The 17,931-nt window shown below is 37.6% G+C and overlaps 2 protein-coding genes across 5 annotated transcripts; both read right to left on the bottom strand.

Annotated features, from left to right (window-relative positions):
* Positions 1-40: 40 nt before the first annotated feature.
* On the bottom strand, positions 41-17,842 carry LOC112575208 (dolichyldiphosphatase 1-like). Of its 4 annotated transcripts, XM_025256896.1 has the most exons (10): positions 16,858-16,974; positions 15,649-15,749; positions 13,947-14,031; positions 13,453-13,549; positions 12,881-12,973; positions 10,273-10,401; positions 9,487-9,576; positions 8,463-8,478; positions 7,540-7,685; positions 41-1,887 (listed from the first exon to the last, which is right to left on the bottom strand). In XM_025256896.1, the coding sequence occupies exons 1-9, from the start codon at positions 16,967-16,969 to the stop codon at positions 7,545-7,547; spliced, it is 864 nt and encodes a 287-aa protein (XP_025112681.1). In that variant the 5' UTR covers positions 16,970-16,974; the 3' UTR covers positions 41-1,887; positions 7,540-7,544. The 4 variants fall into 4 exon arrangements, with proteins under 4 accessions (XP_025112681.1, XP_025112683.1, XP_025112680.1 ...); XM_025256898.1 differs by lacking the exons at positions 41-1,887; positions 16,858-16,974 and adding an exon at positions 17,708-17,842 and having other exon boundaries at positions 4,851-7,685; XM_025256895.1 differs by lacking the exon at positions 41-1,887 and having other exon boundaries at positions 4,851-7,685.
* LOC112575210 (tigger transposable element-derived protein 4-like) lies at positions 14,185-15,613 on the bottom strand. Its single transcript, XM_025256899.1, has one exon. It carries the CDS (start codon positions 15,203-15,205, stop codon positions 14,462-14,464), a length of 744 nt encoding a protein of 247 aa, XP_025112684.1. The 5' UTR covers positions 15,206-15,613; the 3' UTR covers positions 14,185-14,461.
* Positions 17,843-17,931: the final 89 nt, after the last annotated feature.

The following is a 17,931-nucleotide window of genomic DNA, read 5'->3' as shown; positions in this document are numbered from 1 at the left end:
TTACCTTTCTTTATCCATATAAATTCAGCCAAAACAATTGTAAAGATTACAATAGAACATGTTTATTTAGGCTTCTGCTATGTGCTTAGGGTTACACAAAAACACACAAATGTAGCAAGCACAGCAACCACAGATGCTGGCATCTGCATGCTCTTTTGACACATTCAACCACTCTCATCATTGTGCAAGACTGAAGTGTACAGCAGTGGGTAGTTTGCAGAAGATATCAATGCTACGTGAACCAATGCATACACTATACAGTGATTTAGACAGTATTGAGCAGATATCCATCAATTCGGAGAATGCATATTTATGGAAAAAGTGTGATTGGGTTCCCATAAAATACAAATCTCAAGTCCTAAGGTAGCAGCATAAAATCTGAGCATGTATATTTATACATATAATAACTTTCTCTAACCATAGAAGAATATGAAGTCACATATATCTTCGTCTAGTATTAATGGCTTACCAAAATCATTTTTTAATCTTTTCAAATAAACAGGTTTCAGTTATGAGAAATACCTTAAATACCAGTTAATATATAGCTTCCCTAACACTTTCACGCACCTCTGACATTCTCAGGTGCAAAGCATGTAGTTGAAACTGACAGTGCAGTGATGGATGTCATCACCCCCAAAGCCAACTGGTGACTTGAATTTGTTCAATGTGTTATATGCTCATGGCATTAGTGAGGCATGATTACTTGCATCTTGTCAACAAAATTATTCTGCTTAGATTTTAGAAATCAGCATTTTGCAATAATCAAAATCCAACTGCTTGAGAAAAACAGTTACTTTGGTAACCCAAGATGAGGAAAAATAAGTGACTCCCCATATAATTTTTTTGTTTTTAAAGCATACATATTTTGCCAAGATTTTATGCTGCACATAAATGCCATTCATGTAATGATCAGAAAAAGTTCTCGGAAAACATTACTCATAAACCATTGAAACCAGATAAGGACAGACAAAAGGCTACCTATATCTTGTAAGAAAGAAAATAACAGTAAAAAGTCGTTTAAAATCTCCAATACCTAAATATACAGTGACCACAATGTTGCTACAAACAAAATTCCACACATTAATGCTTATCCACAGACAAGGAGACCATTCACAGCATCAGAAAGAAAATATGTTGTTATTTTTATGTTTGTATATTGTGTAACCCCACCCTGCTGCATCTAGCAAAGGCCAAACCACAACAGAGTTTTGTCACCTGCTTTTTCTCCATCCCTATACCAACTCTCCACAACCATGTAGGTCTTGGGAGAAAATTATGCAGGTGACTTTATGTTTACGATCAACAATTCTTAAAGTGATGAATGAGCTCAACACCTAAATGATAAAACAAGTAAATGGGGACCATTTTTGCAAAAAGCTTTACTAAAGAACATTTCAATACTTCAATACTGTGTAACCCTGTAGAATCCAGTGTACAACCAAATGATGCTAATATATTTTGGATGAAATGCCATTTCAATAAGGATGCTCAATGTATACAACTGGGATCATAACAGTTTTAGGAACAAACACCATAAATATCCCAATTCATTCAGCTTAAGGCTCTTCTATCAATTCTTTGGGTCCTGGGTTTAGTTGTATGAGCATTGGCATTGTTGTTTCAAGCATAAAAACTCCCAATTTTCAGAGGCAGAGTGTTGTACTGGTTCACATGGTCTACCAGGCTTGCACCATTTCACAGTTGTAAGAAGGGGTTCCTAGTGACCCATTAGGGTGATAGGATATCCCATACAAAGTTGTTGGTTTTATGTACGAAATTCAGAGCAGTTTTCTCAGGCGCTTGGACTCCAATGCCTATATTTTCCTCTATGTATCAGCAAGCAGATCGCACATCTAGTTCTTTTGTGGTTCTCAAAAGTTCAGGGTCCTGGATAAAGATTTATTGTATGAATTAGACACAAAATGTTTGGCAACATTTATTGTATCTCTTTATATGCCTTCTTTACTTTTACCTGAATGGATATTTGAAGAGAGTCCTTTTTTTTTCCTTTTAATCTTATCTACATCTAAGAAAAATAACACTTCAATAAGCTGTTCTGAGGATGGAAGCGTTATTTCCGACCAAACAACATTTAACAGCAAGAAGTGTTCTGTTTTCATTTGTTTATGTTGCTGTTTATCAGTAAGATGTAAGGTAAACAGTACCCGCTGTGACATGGAGAAATCACAAATGATGGCAAAGAGATAAGCTGTGCTATGAGGAAATGACAAATGAAGTTGATGCCTGACCCATCCCCATTCTACAATCAAAATACCCTTGGCAGTCCTTAGCAGAACCCTGTAAAAAAACATCAAAGTAGTTGCCAGTAGTTCAAGGTTGACAATATAAGATAGTAAAAGGGAATAGTCTTCCATAAGCAGACTCAGAAAGTAGCCAGAAATGTTTGTCAAATGCACCAAAGTCTATTTATTGTAGGTGTTCTAATTGTGTAGAGATCAGTATTTAAGTGATAATCTGGTTTTTCATTTGATTGTGTGCATGAAGTTTTCACACGTATAGCCAAGATGGTCGAGTGGAACATGCTAAATAATTTTCATGTTGATCACACGAAAGGTGATGGCCTCAAAATTTAGATGTATACATTGAATGCATGTCTGCTCTGCAAGATGGGCTTGCAAAGAACAACAAAATTTATTTAGTTTTAGTTTAGTCCTTATTACTTCTTGAGGAGCATAGGGTCTCAAAAACACCTCTCCAGTAGACCCAGTTTTGGCAGTCCCCTTCTTTTTGGCCCATGTGATTCTGGCATCCTTTGCCTTGCTCTCTACTGTTCTTTTCCAAGTCTGCTTTGGCCTCCCAACTCTCCTCTTCCCCTGAGGGTTCCAGTCAAATGCAGATGGCAATGGTGTCAGCTGGTTTGCGTAGGGTGTGTCCTATCCAGCCCCACTTGCACTTCTTGGTGTCTTGGGTAGTGGCATTTTGGTTATTTTTTTTCCCCGCAGGCTGAAGTTGGAGATCTTTTCAGCCCATCTAATTCCCAGAATATGGCGTAGGCATCAGTTGGTAAAGGTCTGGAGCTTGTTGATGGTGTTTGTCACTCTCCAAATTTGAGAACCATACAGTAGAACTGCCTTCATGTTTGAGTTGAAGATGTGGGTGTTGCTGCAGAGGGATAATGCTCAGGAGTTCCAGATGGGGTATAGGCTGTTGATGAGATAGGAGACTAATGTCATCTGCAAAGTCTTCTGGCCGTTTGGTGAAGGTCCACTGAATACCAGTGTTGTTGTCTTGGGTCGTCTTACACATAATCCAGTTTATTAGGAAGATTGTTGGTGATAATAAGCAACCCTGTCTTACTCCAATCTTCATTACAAAAGGTTTAGTGAGTGTGCCGTTGTGGATAACTTGGCAGAAAGAGTCTTCATACAACACCTAAATGTTTATGAGCTTAGGCCAGTGGTTCTTAACTGGGGTTTGATCGAACCATAGGGGTTCAGTGAGTCAGTCTCAGGGGTTCGGCGGAGCCTCCGCCACGGAGGTCAAGACACACCCGCAATTCGTGATGACACTAAAGGGTTCGATGAATGTGCATATGAAACTTGTGGGTTCGTTACCTCAAACAAGGTTAAAAACCACTGGCTTAGGCAGAATACCATAGTGGTTCGTTCATCAACCTCCAGATGACGTCTCTGTGTACATTGTCAAAGGCTTTCTCAAAAGCCAGAAAAGTTATATAAAGGGAAGATTGCCACTCGATAGATTGCTTAATGATACAGAGGGTGGTGATGTGGTCAGTGCATGACCTATCCTGGTAAAACCCTGCTTGTTCTGGTCTGTTTCTTGTCAGGACTTTCCAGGGAATGGACAGCAGCATGATCCCCTGCCAATTGTTTACTGGGAGAGGTCTCCTTTCTTTGGTAACTTGACCAGGTGGCCTAGTTTCCAGTCTGTTGGGACTAGCTCTTGTTCCTAAATCCTATGTAGGAGGGGCTGTAAAATCGTTGCTGTTGTTTCTGGGGTCTGCCTTTAGTGCTTCTGGGCCTGCTGTTTTGCCACTTTTCATGCTTTGATAGCCTTGATGATTCCTGACTTTTGTGGAAGGGCTGTTGTTGACATGGAAATGTTCACCCGCTGGAAGTATGTAAAGTAAAGATGGTGGATGAGGTCGGTCCAAAATCTCTTCAAAGTGCTTCATCCAGCAGTCTCTTTGTGGTTGGCTTCCCAGTATTCAGCTCTGATATCATCTTTCTCTTACTGGTCTTGACACTGGTTGAGCTGTTTCAGTCCCTTTCTTGATTCCATCTTTGGCCCGGTCTCTGGAGTCATCCATTCCTTGTGTTTTCTTTCCCTCTTCCCTAGAACATCTGTACAGGTTGTCTTCCAAATGCTCTTGAGTGTTGACCAATGTTCTTCCACTGATTCTTCTATCAGTCCTGAAAGGGCCTCACACTTATTCTTGATTTCACAGTGATAGTTAAGGATGAAAAATATATTTCCCTTCTACATATAAGAGGTAACTTTTATAAACTCAATAACATCTATACAAGCAAGACATGCAATTTGAAAATTAGCATGTCAGAAAAAAAAAGACTGATGTTTTATCCTTTTGTTGCACAATAGTCACAAAAATGTCACATCTCATAAATAATAAGTATATTTACATCTCTGATTCTATTAGATATCAGCCACTACACACTTTGGAACACAGCAGTTATGCTAGCAGAAATAATATTTAACTGCAATATTTTGGTGTGTGTGCATGCCTCTGTGTCTCCATCTGTGCACACATGCATGCAAGAGAATAGGGAGAGAGAAAGTACATCCAAACTTGCAAAGATGCATTCAATAGCTCACTCAAGTAAAATAAAAGCTAACAATCTCCATAAAGATCACTTTGCAGCATCTTCACTTTATCAAAAATATGCATTGCAAATTGACCAGTTTTTCATTCTATTTGATAGGACAAATCACAGGATGAGCCATTTTCTAGTATACAAGACACTATACAGGAACACTTTTACATATACAACACACTGTACAAGAACACAGTTGTGTAAATACTTAAGGTAGAGGTATATTTATCTTGTGCGTATTTAGCAGTTATGAAATAGTTCACAAGTTCACATTTTACTGGTAGCTCACAGAATGCCATACAACAGGACAGCATGTTATGTATAGCTAAAAAAAAAAAATGACCAGAGATTTGGGGGTGGGTGGGTTTGAAGGTAGCCGATCATAGGAAGAACTACGAATAAATAAAAAGCTACCTCAGATTCCTAGGATCACCGAGCACAAACCTTTCTCTAAATGGACAGCACAATAATTATTACAACAGGTTTTGAATTCTGTGATTAAACCTTGTACAATCAAGATACATTTCGTTTCAGTACACTACTTTTGTCAACAAGTACTGTTTAAAGTATATATAAAATGATGCAAGATGTCCTTGTCCAGTGGTCAAATAGCCTTCAGTAAACTTTAGATCCTAAATATAAAAAGACTAAGCTTTGGACATAAAAATGCCCTGACTGTAAGCTGATCAAGTTAAAAATTCTAAATTTTGATCCTGAGAGTGTGCTAATAGTCATGACATACACCGTATGTTACACACCACTCTTTACTCTCATCTAACCATGCTCTCCCAATCAAAGTGTTAAAGCAAACACCAATTGTCTCAGTAATAGACTATAAGTGTGCCGGTAGGTAAGTTTCTTCTGCCTGTGCTAAACAAGACAGTGATGTGTACTGGTTAGTGGGCTGAGATGACAGTTTATTTGGTAAGCATCATTTATCTGCTGAGAAAGACAAGTCAAAATTTTTTACAGGATCTAGTGTCCAGGCACATACTCTCTCAGAAGAGAAGCAGAAAGCTGGTAATTAGAAAAACAAAGATGAATGCGCACATAACTGACGGTAGGTGTCACCACATGGCAGATGGAATTTCTGTATCGAGAAAAAAATACTCAGTTCTCCCAACACAAGAAATTAAAATGCTTGAAAGTAAAAATACTTTGCCAGCACACCTTTCTGTCTATGTTGCTTGTCAAAACTGCTTCTGCTAAAATCTACTTTGGTGCTGAACCACTGGTCCTGAACACACCCAGTTCATTAGTTCACTCTACAGGTTAGTATTTCAAAAGTAACCATCACTTCCTTGTCCAGAGTAATATTATCTAGTCTCCTATAATAAATGAATAGTGTAAAGAAAAATTATGAAAACAACAATGTAGAGGTCATTCAGCCTTTAGATGCACGCTGACAATCAAACCCAAAAATGCCATAAAAGGAAGCCTAAAATGCTGCCATTTTTTAAAGTTAAAAAAATTTTTAACAAACAAGCACAACAAAGTTGCCTTCCAAACTTCTTTAGCAAATCTGTAAGGATTGGTTTTCCATTAATTACCCACCTACTGAACAACAGACATGATACCATGCGAAAACAAAAACTTGCATGCAACTCCCACAAAGCTGTATTTATTGTTATATAATCTTCTCTTTTATCATCATATCACATGATTACAGTTGCACAGAACAAAGTGTTTTCTGATCATCTTTGACAAGCATACTTTAATGGACTGATGAAAATACCTTGCCAATGAGATGAAAATGGGTAGACACTTTTTACTAACTAGTAATCATGATAGTGAATAAAGTTCTCAAAATATGAAAAGGTAAACAAGAAAGCAATATTAAAAAATAAGCAGTAAAAGGCCAAGGACAATATCCCTTATGGCAACATGAAACAGCTATTTGTGGGTAAAGAGGAAGGACATCTTCATAATGCTAAATATAAATTTGGAAAATGAATAGTAGGTAAAACATTATGCTTTTGAAATTTTGAAGTCGAAGGCAGCCAAAATATTACATTTTAAAAAGGGAAATAAGTTAGCAAATACAGATGTTTCTTACAGCACAGTAGTATAAATATACATAAGTGCTCTGAAATTAACCGCCTTCCTGCACAAATACATGTTTGTTTACAGCAATATGAAAAAAAGGTTGGTATGAAAATAAATGGCATAGATTTTTTTTTAAGCACATAAGTAGAAATCTTTATAAGTGTACAATAACCACATACTTTAACCCCTTGGTGGCATAAGCCTAAGTACAACTGTACCCAAGCAAGCAAGCAGCTACAGCTTTCAATAAAGCTGGCTAGAGTTGAACTTAGGTTGTTGTGGAGTAGGTTAAAAGCTTACAAGATTAAAAAAAAATGGAGTCGACTGACTTGCTACTTAAGTGTTAAAAAAAAAAATCGGCATGTAAAGAAAGGCTTGCTTCCTTACACAAAGTGACTGGCAAACACCTAGGAAATAAAACCTCTTGTTAACCCCCATTTTCCTACTGTTGTTTTTATATCCTCAACATAATGTAGCTGTTTCACTTAAAGAAAAAAGTTAAGGGAAAATTAAACAAAAGTAAAGCTTTGCAAGCATGCAGTGCTTGAAGAACCCAAATAAAAAATGTAAAGTCTGGAAAAATATCACCACATGCAAACATGAATGTTAATTGAAAAAGAATAGCCAAATATGGCACAAGAAAGAAAATGTATGTAGATTGTATAACAATGAAAATTACCATCCTTATCTCAGAAAACTACTGCTGCAGTGGACATATTTGTCCAAAACTGCAAGACTGAGCCTGGGCGAATGGTCCATTTGCACCTGCAGGTCCTTTGTTATAGCATCTTCTGCCAGTTCCTTCTTGTTGTTCTTGGATACAGACTGAATCGGATAAAATTATTGGCAAGGCTCACACATACAGATCTTAACAGAAGTTTGCTTTGTTTTTACTGCATTGAGAAATCTGTTTACTCGACATACAGTATGTTAAAACAAGTTTTTAATGTGATGCACTGTATATAATACAGTATTACACTGGATTAGAAGAAGGGATGTTTCATCCTATGGACAAGATGAGAACAAGATGACTGCTGGGAAAATTATTTTCCTTATCAACCTTAACTTCAGACTGTAAGGTGTCAGATGGACATCGAATGTACAAAACCTAGGTTAGTAAAAAATACAGGTAACACTTTTTTTTTCTCTATTAAACTAAATGAGATCAAAGTGATTTCGGGAAATTCAGAGGGTCGAAGGCAGCAGCTTATGACCCCATCCATCCAGCTTGCATCATTCTTGTATTTCCTAAGGTTATCCCCTAAAGGAAGAAATTGATTATCCACTTGCTAGAGGTTACAGTTCAAGCAAATACTGTCTCTAGGCCAAAACCAGTGTCATGTTCGACATGGCTGCAATTAAGCATAGTTTTACATCAGGGTTCTAAAAACCAAGCATACATCACCTCTGAAGTTTAAAAAATAAAATGTACCCAGCAGAGTTAACCTTCCCAGTCACAATGAAGAAAACAAATTCAGAAACCTTGACATGCATTCTATAAAGAAATCTTCAAGCAAGTACGGCATGTACACTACACAACCTGCATAAAAGTCTATTATATCATTAATTATGTACAAGTCACTGGGATTTTCGAGATGTCACCTTTCTCTGGCGACTCCTGCAACAAACAAAAATCCATCAATTTTTGCCTGTTTATTACTATAGTGCCAACATATGCTCATATGTTTAAAATTTAATGAAGTGTCTTTAAGATCGAGTAAACCGCAATAGCCTACTTTAAAGCTAATGCTTAGTTTTCAGTTAGGTTTCCGATAAAGTGAACCAAAAATACAAAGAAAATTTCTGGACAATATAAATTTTGGCTCAAAACTTTATGTATAGAGAGGTGAAGTGCTTGCAACAATAACATGGTGACCGGAAAATTTTGTCCCAAAGTAAAGTTGATTGCAGTGATGTTATGTTTTGTGCTATTACCTTGTATGTGCATATATATATAAATCCAATGAGATAAGCTACATCTTTTACTTTAAAAACAATAATAAAAATAAAATTTTGTTTAGGAAAAGTAACTGGCAGTAACTTTTGAACTTTTGAATGATTGCTATAAGAACAGTTTTATCACATCGAACAGTTTAACAACACAAACTGGCAGCAGTTGGGAAAGAGGCTGTGTGATGAAGAACTCCCTATTGAGTACAAACAAGCACAACTTAAATACACCAACATTAACCGGTTAGTAATACAAGAACAAGAAGAAATGCAGAGACACGATTGTAGGGGAGAAAGGATATCAGCATGGGCAAGTTACAGTGAAAAAATGAGCACACAGAATGAGAGAGAAATGGATAAAAAAAAAAAAAAAAGATGTGGGTGGGTGTGAGAGAGAGAGAGGTGTACATGTGCTTGCATATGTACGCATAGTTTCATCTGCATGTAAATGCATACCATCATAAAAGAAATCTTTACATACCTGTGTGTGCACATGAATTTGCTGAAGCACCAAGTGTGGAAAGATGTGCTTTTATATACAAACTCCTACATACAAACAACATTGTACAAACACTCATTAACTGAGTATAACACTTTAGCAGATATCCATTTCAGATTTACTATGTGCCACTTCTCCCCAAATTCATATATCTACTTAATAACATAGGGGTTGTACCTCGCTTCAGATCTTGAAGATGTATATTCAAACCACAAGACATGTGGAATAAGTGTGGAGTCTCGTACCATACAGAATTCTCCAACTGGGCTGCAATGAGAAGAAAAAACAACATATAAACAACAGCATGTTTGTCTTTACCTCTTTCTCTTTCTCACACACAAAGAAAGCAAAGCCCCCTTTATACTAGACATGAGACCTTTACTTATGTATATCCATTATGACATTTTCAAATGGTATGAACCATAACTGTACTGTTTTGTTGGGCCTAAAGATAAATAAATCTTCTACATGTACATGACCTGTGCAAATCTAAATCCTGATGATCAGAGAATATTAAGAGGCTGCTAACATTTTCCACAGGAATATCCTTGGCATGAATATCGTTATGAAGAATCCTCAACAAAGAGGCTTACAGACCCACCCTATCCATTGTTGTAAGTAAAAGGTAAAGATTGTCCCGTAACCTTCTGCTCAGTAGAGAGTGAGAGGTTTGAGACCTCATTCTCGGGGTGAGCTTTAAATGATGTGATCCCCATCTCCTCTCCCTTGCTGCCTTACCCAAACCTCTATGGAGTTAGGTATCTATTCCTAATAGCTGGGTTGACTGGGATAAGTCATTTGCACCATTAAAGTTTTAAATTGGCTAGCCTTTGCGTTCAGACACCAGTGCTATGACTGTAAGTACCTATTGATCAATATTTTTCAGATTTTCACTACTCTTATATTCATGTAACCTGCCTAATTGAAAGTTAACAGAATAATAAAAGGAAACATTTTTCTCACCTGGCAGCAATAAGAGGAAAGAAAGGTGTCAAAACAAACTGGACAACAGCAAACCAAAGAGTCCCATTAACAATTCCCAATACTGCACCGCACAAAACCTGACCCACTGTGTGATATTCTAGGTAAATTCTGAAAAAAAAGAGCACAGTTAAAAGTCTTGTTACGGTTATGGTCTTGCTGCCAACACTTCAGGGTAAGCAAATTGTTAGTTAAGTTTCTCTCCTGGAATAAATCAAACCAACTAGCAGCAATTTTATTCATGTCACCAGATCAACTCAAACTGAAACCTTTTTTACGACACTGAATTTAACTTTAAGATGTTTGACTTTATTACTATTTTGGGAAAATACACATGATTCTGGAGAGATGTGATACTGTACACTTTATCTGGGACACTTATCTGTTAGCATGAAGATTCTTCTTTGATTTTTCCGAATGACATGACCATAGGAGATAACAGGTTATATTCACTGTCTAACCATTGAAAGTTGACTCCCTGACAGTGAGGTTGCTGGTGTGGGGTACTTGACTAGTCAGGTGAGCAACAACCTTCAGACAGCTAAAAAAGGTGACAGCAAAGCCAATACAGAGATTCTTTAATGATAAAAATGGTGCTTACAATGCACGTTTGCTATCTGCTCTTGAGCTATGTGTTGCACCAGTTTTTCCAACCAAGCCTTTTTCCTGCGCTATGTTTCATTCTACACAGACTTTGTTGAGCTTACCCATCAGCTGCCAATGTCTGAAGTGGGAATAAACAACAACTTTTCATTCATTGCCTTGCTGACCTTTTCTTAAACCAGCTCTGCTACCACCTGCTGCTAAATGTTGTTTGTGACCTGCCACTTCTGTCCCATCTTCAAACACAGATGTGTCGTTTAAAGGACAGAAATTAGAGACATTTTTCTTATCGCTATTGGTTGTACTCTGTATCAATATGTTGACATGAGAATGTAAGAACCACATTCCAGCTATGAAAAAGTCAAGCTGCCAGAGAAATCACACTCAGTCATTGATTATTATCCTTGTTTTTTTTATAAAATGGCAGGTCCTTAAAATTTTTTTATCAGATGGTAGGTCCTAGAGCGGGTTTCAGCAGATCGACATCGGTGGCGGACTCTGGTCGAGGCCTTATGTGCAACCTGATGCACGAAGAGTTTGATGATTATGATGATGGTAGGTCCACTTTTATCAGATGGTGGGTCTGTTCATTGTTTTAATCAAATGGCAGGGGTTCATTCAGTTTTTTTTTATCAGATGGTGGGTCCAGTTTTATCAGATGGTTGGTTTGTTCATTTTTTTAAAAATCAGGTGGCAGGTGCCTTCAGTTTTGATCATATGGCAGGTGCATTCAGTTTTTTTGGACCTGGGTTGGGACAATGACCTTAATCCTTGATGCCCTTTTATAGCTGCTTTATGTTTCTGCCAGTATACACTGCAGAACATCTTACTTGCCTCACCTACACAGTGTGATAATTTGTTGTGCTGTTTCAAGACCTGTTTTGGGATGATCTGTTTTCTGTGACCTCTGATTCTGTGTCCACAGTAGGGTAACCAAATACAGTAATCGGCATCATTAATCTGATGCTGGCTGGTCATGACTCAGTTTTTCCTGCATCTTCCAAAACCATCACTACCACAGGTTACAGGGTGATGATGTCATCCACCTTCTACCATGTGGGTCTATGAGATGTTCATTCACTCAACTCTTGACCGGTACCAGTCATTAAATGGGAAGCACATGAATTTTCTTTCTTCAGCACTTATCTATCTGTCTATCTATTCCTCTTTGTGCATCAGGTTGCACATAAGGCCTCAACCAGAGTCTGTCACCAATATTGATCAGCTGAAACCCGCACCAGGTGAAGCCATGTCCAGCCCTTTCCTTTCATCTCCCTTTCCACTGTTCTTCTCCAAGTTTCCTTTGGGTGGACTCATTTTCTTCGGCTACCTGGATGTTGAACCTGCATGGTGATGGACTCGGTTTCAGTTCTTCGGTGGAGTTCTTCGTTGGTGATGGTGTTTGGCCAAAAGATGTTAAGTATGCGCCTGAGGAATCTATTTAGGAAGACGTCAAGTCTGTTACTGATGGTTTTGGTCATCTTCCACGATTCTGATCCACAAAAAGGATGATGCTGATCACATTTGACTTGAAGATTCTCAGCTTGATCTTCTGGCTGATGCTTTTTGCCTTCCATGTGCTCCTGAGTGAGGCAAAGGCCTGGCTGGCTTTCGCCAGTCGGGCTAGAATCTCCACCTCCGCATTCCCGGTGTTTGACATTTTGGACCCAAGATAGGTGAAACTGTCAACTGCCTCAATCTCTTCTCCATTTAGTTTGACTCTGTCTTGGACTCTGGCGTTCACTCTCGTACTTTTCGTTTTCTTTGCGCTGACCTTCAAGCCAAGGTTTCCAGCTGTTTCATTTTACACAGACATTTCTCCTTACCCAATTAACAATGATAATTACATGCTCGGTAAGACAGGTTATGAAAGTCACTGCCCTTCCCCAGATATTAGGTGGCTTATAAGCTAATAATTTTCATTGTAAGCAAGTTACCTATTGTAAATAGATCACCAGGTACACATTACCAATTACAAATAGATCACCTGCTGTATGTAACAACTGCAGCTGCCAGAAAGCTCAGTGTACACACCGCAATTTTCCAAAGATCATCGATGATGTTGTAATTTCGATAAACCCTGGTCAACCACAAGCAAAAACAAGAAATTTTAGCATTCTGCATCATTCTGAAAATTCATTTAGAAGATAACAATAATAATAATAAAACTTGCTGGCTTTGTACACGTAATCTTGATTTGAGCTTATTTCACAACTATGGCAGTCAGTGGGGATGCATGTTATTTACAAAACCCTTGAATGTTTTTAAAACACAAAAAAAAAACAGAGAGAGAGAGAGAGAAAGAAAAAAGAAAAATGGAATATTCAATTATCTTAATAAAGACCTTTATACCAAGATTTTGCTGTCTTATGTATTGTTTAATAAGCATCCAAGTTAACCTCTCAAAGCAACTTTATGAAGCACGTCATTCTGAAAGACCCAGTTAATATATTAAGCGCACTTAATAAGAAAATCTTTAGAAAAGACAGTGAAATAATGTCTATAAAGAAGAATAAGCACCAAATTAAAAAACTTATCATCTGACAATACTGAGCTTACCTTACAGATATAAAGAAGACCATATATGTTGCAAAAAACCACATGAATTGTGTATGACTGGAAGGCATCCCATACTCTGTATACAAGTTATCTCGACCTGGATCATACATGAGTGACAAATTACCTGGGCTATTTAAAATATGGTAGCACATAACTTGCATTGCATCAGCTTTCAAAATTGAATGTGCTGAAGTTGAATCAATCTTATCAAAATAATGAACAATTTCAACTGTACAAAATAACCTACTTTGCTTGCTTTCAAATTCAAATTCCCACTCATTTCTAAAAATAAATATACATGCTAAAAGACATTCATCATGCATGCACAAACATGCATGCAAGAGTGTATACACATAAATGTACATATGTTAAAGTGATCTGATATATGTATGTATAAAAATAACAGAACCCTTAATAGCAAAATGCATTCAACTATGCATGCACACCAATAAACCACAATATTTATTGATCTGCTATATGAAGAAACTACAAACCCCTTTTAGGCCTAGGTTCCTGAATGATATGTTTCAAGATTAGATTTGTTGCTTCATTCAGCACAATTCCAAGAAAATAGGAGATCTGGAAGAGATTTTAATAAAATATGTGTAAATCACAAAAATTTCACTTAAATCTTTTTGAAGACCAAGAAGTTACAATTTGAAACCAATGAAAAGAAAGCAAGATAATGATGATGACGATGACGATGACGATGTATACAAATATTAACCCTAAGTAAACATTTGTAAATCCATACTTTAAGTTTTAAACTTATAGTCGGACCTCGATAAGTCGAACTCAAAGGGACCCGGAAAAAAAATTTGACTTACGGAATTTTCGAGTTAGGGAAAATGGCATAATAGGCGCAGGTTAATCAAGGACAATGTTTTTCTGGCTTAATTACTGTATTATAACCATTTATTATATTATCGTTTTATACGGATGCATATAGTACAGTACTGTACTATCGAACAGTAAAATCAAACAGCTTACCTTTAGAGAAAAAAGTCTGTTAACTACGTTTGGCGTCGATGTGCCGACGCATCTCACTCCAAAATCTCCTCAATCTCATAATGGACTGGAACACCTTTTCCTCAAGATTCGGCGTAGATTCCAAGAATCTGTGCAGTGTCTCAATAGCCTGCCTCGTTTCTTTTCGACTGGGGGCAGGATGTGTATCACCATCCTTGTCATCTTCTTCCTCATCTCCACTCTCATCTTCCTTTTCTTCCTCGTTTGCTACCTCAGCAATGTCAGCGTCCGTTAGTTCTCCACAAACATTTACCGCACTGTCAACTTCGAGAAAGTCTTGAAAGGACACTTCCTTCTCGGCGCCAGTAGCTGTGAGAACCATAGACCATTCTTCGGGGCTTGCAAGTGCATCGTCTGTTTCCATTTGCATTTCCTCCAAGTCCCCTGAATCATCAGCGGTTTGCTGTCCAAAACCGGCTTTTCTGAAGAAGTTTTTGATTGTTTCCTTCAGAACTTCATCCCAAGTTTTCCAGGCCATTTGCACAGTTTCTAGCAAGTCAGTTCTAAGTGGGCGTTTGTCTTTGATATCCCGCGGCAATTTTCTGACGACAAGTTTGCGGTATTGGAACTTGAAATTGTTAATGATGCCCTGGTCGAGAGGTTGAAGCTTGGATGTCATGTTCAGAGGCAAAAACTTGATTATCATAGCTTTCATGATAGGGATCTGGTTATGTGCTGTGCAATTGTCGATGAAAAGGATGATTCTTCTTTTCTTCCGGACCATTGCTGCATCCACTTTCTTCTGACTGTAACTTTTTCTGCGATTAACTTTTTCGGCTTACGCTTACCACTTGCCATTCCCGCGGCACGTACCGCACTATTCAGTGCTCATCCCAATAACAGACTGACAAAGATGAAAGGAAAATGGGGTAAAAGCGACTTTCTTGAGACAATTTGGAACATAGTTTGGAACAGTTTGAGACATAGTTGCGTCTTGTTGGTGATGACTCAAAATTTGACTAATGAAGGTTGGAAGCCAAAAAATCTTCGAGTTAAGGAGATCTAAAATACATTGGTCTTATGAAATTTGGCCGGGAGCTAACAATTAATTCGATTGGAAGGTTTTCGACTTAGGGAAGGTCGACTTATCGAGGTCCAACTGTATAATGTATAAAGTCATTTTTTGGTAATATTTCCCCCCCTTTACATAACATACCAAATACATACAGTGTGCAAATCCCTTCGGAAGGCAATGAGTGTGACAAAGCTCACTCCAAGACAAAAGGGAAGGAGGCTTGACCATGCCAGTATATAGCCAATCATGTCACCTGTGGAAAAAAAATGACCAAAAGCTTTATGCTATGAGCATCCATTTACATACACAAATGCATGTACACAAGCACAAGGCATCAAGGATTAGATATCTTTTACTGTTAAATGTGATGTGAATATTCACTGCGACAAGCTACTAAATGACAGGAGACTAGCAACTAGAAGTTAGTAAATATAAAGATCATTTTACTGCTTTATAGACCGCATCTCTAGGCTATGAGATGCTTGGCGGGACTGCCTTTAACTAAAATTAATGCTTTAGCATGACCTACTTGGCATCCAGCTTTCTTGGATTGGCTGGACTCAATTTATAGCTAAACATATACATACACTAAGTGCATACTCAACACATGAATGATTTATAAAATGCATTAGTAAAACGAGTACAAAATGACAACTATTTAAGTGTGAGGTAAGTAGTTTAAATCTCCTCAGGAAAGCGACTTTTTCTGGTACGTGAAACTAAATGTCAATATTTGAATCTATCACTAAATTACACTTCTTTGGGTGGCATCTGTATTGCCAAGCTACAATTAATGTTTACATCTACTACTTTTTGGAACTGTTCAGTCGGCTAATTCTGAACAACTGGACATACGTTGTTACGGACGCCATCACATACACCCCACCCCGAAACCGCAAAAAACCCTGACGCTAATCCAACCCCCCACCCCTACTCAAGTTTGTAGTAAGAGTCATGGGGTCTTGAGCACTCATATAAAGAAAGTTCTAGCCCAATACCAACCACAGGCTACAGATTCAAAATCAGATGAATATTCTGAGCACAAAAATTCATAGCTCTACTATCGCTTAACATGAGAATAGCCTGGTGCTTTTTTCTCCTCAACTGCTCACAAACTTCACACATCTTGTTGTGCATTCCAGGCCTATGCACACCAGTCTCACATTTCTGTCTTTCCCTTTTATGTCACTCAAAAATGAAGTTCTAAAAGTCAATTTTAAAGTCGATCGGGCGGCTCTACCAAGCTAGCAGACTACTGCATGTCGGCACGCTTCATACAAGGTAGGTAAACAACTGATATTGTGCGAAAAGTGTGGGCAGACATTACAATATTGGTGTATTTTGTGGACTTATGTCTGTACCTTCAACATATTCTACATTTGTCATGGACACAGCCTTCCATTTTAGATCTTTGGCACTATGTCTGACATCAGGTGAAGTATCCTGATCGTGCTGCGTCGGCACTTCTGCCATCTTGAATAAAGTATGTAAAGCTTTCCCTGATATAGCGTTTCGTAAAATTTCAAAATAAAAGACTGATATATTTTTAATAGGTTCATTTAAAATATGTGGACAAATTAAAAAACTGAAAAAATGTCAAATAAAGCTGTGTAAAATAATACAACTCATGTTTACTGTAAAACCCACATTTACAACCTCACGTACGTACGTTCTTAGACGTTGGCCGATAGAAGAATCTACATGAGAGTATGCAATAATTGACACCAACAGCGCTACAGTTTACATGATAGGCTTTTTTTTTTTTTTGAAACTCGTAAAACATCGTTGCATTTATTAATAATCATGAAGTTATCTTGTTATTACCCGTCTAGCAGACGATAATTTTTTATTTATGCAGACTTTAAACCTTTAAATTGTTTTCAGTCTTTATATTAATTTATCTTCAAACAACACGGATGGATCCTTCGATTTTCTGTGAAAAAATATAACGATGAAAAACATTCTTCCTTCGTTTCTCTGTAAAAAAATTTATATATAATGATGAGAAACATAATCGATCTTCCCTCCCACCATCCCTCCCGCGCGTCCGCACTTGTTTGACTGGTGCAGACTATGAATACGCTGTAACTAAAATGTTACCGTTAGCTGATTAACGATAACAATTTTTTAAAATTGAAATGGTAGTTTTGTATTTGGCTTGCCGACAAAAGAAAGTTATGTCTGTTTAATGTTTCCCTGTTGCTGATCTACCTGCTGTGGGAGGCCAGCTTTATCCGGTTACGTGCAGCTGAAACTACCGGATTTTGCCGGCCTGCATACGCTCTTGCATACTTTCTGTTTTGAAAAACAATTTTTTTTTTCTTTGTACGCATTGTTACTATCCAGCGAAAGTAAAAGAAATTAGACAAAAATCGAATAAGCTGTATTCAGTGATTTCTTCCGTGATGTGTTTCTTCCTTTAGAAAGATCTCTTG

This window comes from Pomacea canaliculata, linkage group LG11, assembly GCF_003073045.1.
Source record: "Pomacea canaliculata isolate SZHN2017 linkage group LG11, ASM307304v1, whole genome shotgun sequence".
NCBI lineage: Eukaryota > Metazoa > Mollusca > Gastropoda > Architaenioglossa > Ampullariidae > Pomacea > Pomacea canaliculata.
The sequence above is the reverse complement of the archived record's forward strand: the minus strand, read 5'-3'. Positions and strand labels throughout refer to the sequence as shown.

Excerpts from the sequence above, each read along its gene's own strand:
- LOC112575210 (XM_025256899.1), bottom strand. The coding sequence starts at position 15,205 with ATGGTCCGGAAGAAAAGAAGAATCATCCTTTTCATCGACAATTGCACA.
- LOC112575208 (XM_025256896.1), bottom strand. The coding sequence starts at position 16,969 with ATGGCAGAAGTGCCGACGCAGCACGATCAGGATACTTCACCTGATGTC. Across the intron at positions 12,974-13,452 it reads GTCTTCTTTATATCTGTAAG|GGTTTATCGAAATTACAACA; the intron begins GTAAGCTCAGTA and ends GTGGTTGACCAG. Across the intron at positions 9,577-10,272 it reads TTTCCTCTTATTGCTGCCAG|CCCAGTTGGAGAATTCTGTA; the intron begins GTGAGAAAAATG and ends TTCTCATTGCAG.